General features: G+C 41.5%; 1 protein-coding gene across 2 annotated transcripts in view; it reads right to left on the bottom strand.

The window, feature by feature from the left end:
- Window positions 1-240: 240 nt before the first annotated feature.
- LOC129236920 (open rectifier potassium channel protein 1) overlaps window positions 241-6000 on the bottom strand; it is a 95907-nt gene continuing 90147 nt past the window's right edge. The window contains exons 6-7 of one of the 2 annotated variants that reach the window (XM_054871223.1): window positions 3566-3611; window positions 241-3241 (exon numbers count right to left, since the gene is read on the bottom strand). In XM_054871223.1, the coding sequence (XP_054727198.1) occupies window positions 1082-3241; window positions 3566-3611 (2206 nt within the window). In that variant the 3' untranslated portion in view covers window positions 241-1081. The remainder of the gene's footprint in view (window positions 3242-3565; window positions 3612-6000) is intronic. The other variant, XM_054871222.1, reaches the window with a different exon arrangement.

Here is a 6000-nt window from a genome sequence, read left to right as displayed (position 1 = left end):
AAGAAGCAATTCGTTCTTTCCCACTCCAACACTTTAGACTTCCGCTCAAACGAAATGCGAGAAATACGATATCTTTGCACGAGTAGCTGGGTAAAAATGCTTCGATCGACTATAAATTTAATGGTGGTCTTAATGTAACATAACAGAAAATAACAAACATAGCAAAAATATCTAATTATTCGCTGGTGAATTGAAATCTTACCATTCGTTGTAAGTTAAGTAAAAAATAAAATATCAAAATTGTTTTTGTCATTTCATAGCATCTTTATTAGGTAACATTTTGTTTTGTTCATTTTCGCTCTGCTTGCATTCACAAAATATTAGATATTTGCTAAAAATTTTTTTTAAACTGCTACTTAATAATAGAAAGCCAGGAAATCGTGTACATTCGTTCGCAAAAGATGTGTTCACAGGAAATATGTATGGATGCATTTTAATGGTTATAGAATAAATAAATAATATGATTTTTATGTCACTTTTTTGAAAGAATATTTGTGTTATTGCTGGTTTTTTTCGCGCAGAAACGAAACACAAAATTCATTTCTCAGTTATTGTCATTTTAAATTTAATAACTTTTTTTTGTTTTTTTGTTTTTTGCGCTAATACTAAACTTATCACAATATTTTTTTGGCAATTTTGGGGATTAACACTTCAGAAGCCGCGCGCTGTTTTAGATAGTTGTGGCATAAGATAGGCGACTGAGTACCTCGAACCCACTAGCGACTACGTAAGTGCTAATAACTAAACTAAGCTGGAATGTTTAATTCTTAAAACGATCACATTCGTCACGTCGTTTTTTTTTTGTTTAATATTACACGTACTTGAGGACACAAATAATACTAATAATGTCAGTTGAATCAAAAACTGTGGCAAACTTATGGCATACCGTTATTGCTTCCATCCCTCTGGCATTATGACTATCAGGGGCACAACCTCAGAGTGGACATTTGTATGTATATTACGTAAATGTATATGTATAGGTATAATAAATAGGCACTTTAGAAATTTCTGTTTTCTAGTCGTTATATTAAATTAATTTCAGCTTTTCATCACCTCCCCACACATTTGCTAACTTAAGCGCCTACGATTCGTCCGATTTTTGAGTGCGTTCTAGTTGAAATCCTTCGGGTTTGCTACTCTTTCGCTGCGCCTGCGTAATCTGCACAATGCGCGAGAGTGGTGAATGTGTGCTACCCGTTGTGGGTGGGCGCGCGGCAGCACCAGCGCTGGGTGTTGCGCTCGTTGAGGTGGCGGGTAGTAGACGCGTAGTGCTTGATGCTGTCACACCGGTACCCGTCGGGCTGGTTGGACTGGGATCGCCTGAGCTGCTGGTCGTAGATGGCGTTGTTGATATATTGAGTTCGCGTGCGAGCGGTGATGGACGCAATGAGTGGCGCCGCTGAAATACGCTTTGAGTAGAGGCTGGTGGTGGTGGTTGTGACGGTGGTGTTGCCGTTTGTTGCTGCAGCGCGCTATTGATATTCGCACCGGCTGGCGGCGCTTTGCCCGGTGGTATTTGTAGCGCGGTAGGGCGCACGCTGAAGCGTCGCTTGAACTTGTTACTTGCCGTGGGGGCGTTGGAAGTTTGCGGCACATTTGTGTCGCGCTCACTGTAACTTGGTGGCGGTTCGGCAATTTGTTGTACGGCTGATGACTTGCGCCGACGCGTCAACACGCTGGTCGGACCCGTTGATTGCGCCAGTGCGGTTGTCGAGCCTGTGGGTGTGTTGTTGAATGAGGTGGGGAGTGCGCCAACGACCGTAGAGCGGCGTGCGTACAAACGATTTGCCGCCTCGGCGTTCATGGCGCGCTTATCGTCACTGCCAAGGAGTGAGAATAAAGGTGGCACATCCGGCAAATCTAGGCCGGCATTACCCATTTTACGTTGTTTATTATCGCTGCCGAAGATGCCACCCATGTCGTCGTGTGTGATTATGGGTGGACTATCGGCGGTTTCCTCCATTACCGCCGCCGTATGCATAGCCTCTAGTGCGCGTATCAAATCAGCAATTGTTGTATTCTCCAAAACATTACGCTCCTCCTCCGAGGCAACGGAGAAGAGACTCGGCCGGCGATCACCGCCTGTTGCGCCACGACCGCCGGCGGGGAAAAGGCTGCCACGACGCGATGGTGGACCGTTGTTTGCTTGTGCAGCGGTGCTAAAAAGACTGCCGCGTCGGTGCGTGAGTCCAGCCGCATTAGAGGTGGGAAATAGACTGCCACGCCTAGCGCCCGACGCCGGATTTTGTGTGAAAATGGATTCACGTCGTTTACGTGCACCACCACCGGCAACCGGCACACCATTGGGCGCGCCAACCAACTGTTTCGCTGCCAGATTGCTGTCTGAAGGGTAGTTGCCTGCAGGCGCCGGTAGCGCAGGCTTACCATTACCGTAATAAGGTGCATTCACATCAGCCGCAACTGTGCTGTAATAGTCGAGCGGTGGCGTGCGGCGCGCAGGCTCCGGCACGCTCATAATCGAGAAGCGACGTGCACTATTTGGCATTGCAGTATCCACGCCGGCTTCTGCCGCCGTTATGCGCTCCTGCGAGGGTCGTTTCTTCGTAGGGAACAGTCTGCGCAAGCCATCTGGCATGGAGAACTTCTTCATGCGCGGCTTCTGCGGCTCCTCCTCTTCCATGTTCACCACATAATCACGTGGCGGCAGACCAAAACTGGACCGATACAAATCCTTACCATCACCCTGTTTGTAACGGCTGTTAATAGCCTCCTGTATACGCTCATTATCACCGCTCCAAGTCCATTCGTTCGGCAGCGCGGTTGGACGACGCTGACGCCATGGTGGCTCGAAGTTGTAATCGGAGTTGGCGCGTACACGCTGTTTCGGCGCTTCATTAATGCTCGGATACGACCATTCGCTGGCGAGTATTTGTGAATCGGAGAAGCCATGATAGCCACCAAACATGCTGGCATCATCCTCCTCTTGCGGTGGTACGCGCACAGCACCCAATGCATTGACGACTTTGGCCAAGAGTTCGGTGGTCTGTAGGAAGGCGTCAGCATCTTGGAATGACTTTTGTTTGTCGAGCCGATCCAGTTCCGTATCGGAAGCGGCGTGCACGGGTGCGAGCATACCACGCGCCTCCACCACATCATAGCTTTCGGAGAAAGCGCGTTTGCGTGGAAATTCGGGCGGCGGGTCCACACGATACATGGAGATTTCGGGTGCGGAGCTGGAACGATACAGCTGTTGAGTTTTATCCGGTTCGGTGTAGACAGGCTGAAAAATGAGAGATACTAATTAAAGTAAGATGCATTAATGGTAAAAAAATAATTAAAAAATATTATATAAATAAATACATTTTAAAGAAATTTATCAAAAAATATAAGCCAGTGAATAGTTTGAATATAAAACACGTATAATAAAAATAAAATTTACCGTTAAGTGCACATATAATTTTTTGAAATTTTTGCAATTTCGTATTCCAACTCATCCAAGTATGTAATCCATAAATCTTGACAAAAATTATTATTTTGTTTTTTAATTTTTTAATTTTTAATTTTAATATTTATGTGTAGCCAACATTTCAACATTCATACTTACAACGAATTTCTTGCGGCCGATATTAGAGATTACTTTAGAAAAATAACTATAAAAAATTAAAAAGAATAAAATTTGCCTTCAGTTGCTTTGTTATTTTATAGACAGAGTTTAACCCGCTTAGTAATTGTGGTACACAAATACAACACTTGAAAAATTTGAATGAATCAACAACGCTATTTGTAAGTGTTTTTGTTTTTATAGTGAATTTTCGTTAAATTTTTACTTTGAAAAAACTAATATAAAACATTAGAAAAAAAGTGTTTTTGTTTTTTTAATTAGCTTTGATCGTATTTTATATGCTTAGATTAACCCGCTTAGTAATTATGCTACAAAAATGCAATTTAAAAAGTGGAAGAAATCAAAAATAAAAATTCTAAGTGTCATTTTCTCATCCAACCAATAAAGTAAGCTTTTTAGAGGGAACCGTTAATTATAACTTAGAGTTGGATTTAACTATTTTTCAGTTTCCAACTATCGACAAATTTGAAATTGTTAAAGCAAAATTTGCTAGTTCATATGGAACGGTAAGGCTGCCTTAAAAATCCACTATTGTGTTCAACCATTTTCAAGGCTGACCGTGCTTTTGAGCAAAACCAGCTGTTCTTTATTTGCCTCGCCTTATTTTATGCAACTTCACTTTATTGCATCAAACCTAACCACAAATTTCAAGGAGCACTGAACTGACGTTTTAAAATATCAAACGCTTGAGCGCGCAAAAATATGTTTATCAGCTTGATAAGACGAGCTTTAAATTTAAAAGTTAGTTGAGAAAACGACACTAAATTTTCCTTTCTTTTGCTTGGACCTTTGATTAAATTATTACACCCTTAATTATTAATGGTTAAGTGTTAAGATTATGCGAAATTACAGTTACATATTTTTCGACAAAACATCAAACAATTTTATGTGCAAATAACCCAAAAAAAAAAAATTATTAAAATATAACTTAATTAAAAATTAGAAAATAATATAAAAAAAATGTGTAAAAAATAACTTTAAATAAAAAAAATACAGTATTATATCTTTTTATTGTTGTTATATTATGTTCCAAGGCACATTTATTAAAGGTGGTGGCACTAGACCAACAACAATGTTTTGTACGTCTGATTGTCACGGCAAAGTATCGAAAAAGTAGAAAACAAAAAATGAAGTCGCCTTATTTTGTTCTTTGCTGACAGCCACATGGACACAGCGAAAGAAAAAAAAACAAACCAGCTTATTTACCAACACCACCTTTAATAGATTCGCCTTGTTGTGTTGGGTTTGCTTACCATCCTTCATAAAATTTGAAAAAGCCTGGGTAGCAATGAATTAATAAATAAAGTTTTTGTATATTTTAAAATTTTTTTATTAATTCCTAATTAATTTTTAATTATCGATTAATAAATATATACATATTTTTAATAATTTCTTTTTTTAGGCTGCATAAGTCTACGCCCTACGTGTACTTTCTGATGACGTGGTCGGCGTCTCACCGCGATTGACGAGGTTTTGTGAGCTATTGACCGGCTACAACAAAGCTATGGGTGCGGATGGTCTACTGACAGAGCTCTTCAAAGCCGGAAGTGATAAGCTAACGAAAAGCATGCAAATACTCATAGGCCAAATATCCGACCCAGCGACTAGCATCTCAGCGTTCTCTGCCCAATCCACAGAAAAGCTGATCCCACGAACTGCGTCAACTATCGTGGGATAAGCCTTTTCAGTAGCACATACAAGGTCCTATCAAGCGTACGTTGTGAAAGGCTGAAACACCTCGTCAACAAACTGATTGAGGCTCATCACTGTGGTTTTAGACCTGGCAAATCTACCATCGACCAGATTTTCACATTGTGTCAAATGATGGAGAAGACACTAAAGAAGCAGATCGACACCCACCACCTTTTCTCCGATTGCAAAGCTGCATTTGACAGTACGGTAAGGGATCACCTGTATATCGCCATGTCTAAATTCCTTCATTCCCGCAAAGCTCATCCGGCTTTGCAGAATGACCCACCAACGCAGTGAGAATTGGCAAAGATCTTTCTGAGCCATCGCAAACGAAGCGGGGTTTCAGACAAAGCAATCCCTTATCATGCAATTTTTTCAATTTAATGATGGGGAAAATTATTCGCGCCCCCAACATCCACATCTCCGACACCATTTTCTATAAAAGTGTTATGCTGCTCGCTTACGCTGATGATATCGACATTGTTGGCATTAGTCAGTGGGCAGTCAGTGCAACTTTCTCCAGTATTGAAAAAGGATCTCGTCGAGTGGGTCTTGCGGCAAATGAGGGCAAGACAAAGTACCGTGTGTCAACAACCAAAAAGTCTATGCCTATTGGATAGCAGGTTGCGATTGACAATTGCGAGCTCGGCATGATCAAGAACTTTGTCTACCTAGGATCCAGCACTAACACCAACAAAAACGTCAGCGAAAAGATCCAGCGAAGA

Source organism: Anastrepha obliqua, chromosome 2 (genome assembly GCF_027943255.1).
Source record: "Anastrepha obliqua isolate idAnaObli1 chromosome 2, idAnaObli1_1.0, whole genome shotgun sequence".
Taxonomy (NCBI): domain Eukaryota; kingdom Metazoa; phylum Arthropoda; class Insecta; order Diptera; family Tephritidae; genus Anastrepha; species Anastrepha obliqua.
Note: the sequence above shows the minus strand (reverse complement) of the source record. Positions and strands in the feature narration are given on the sequence as shown.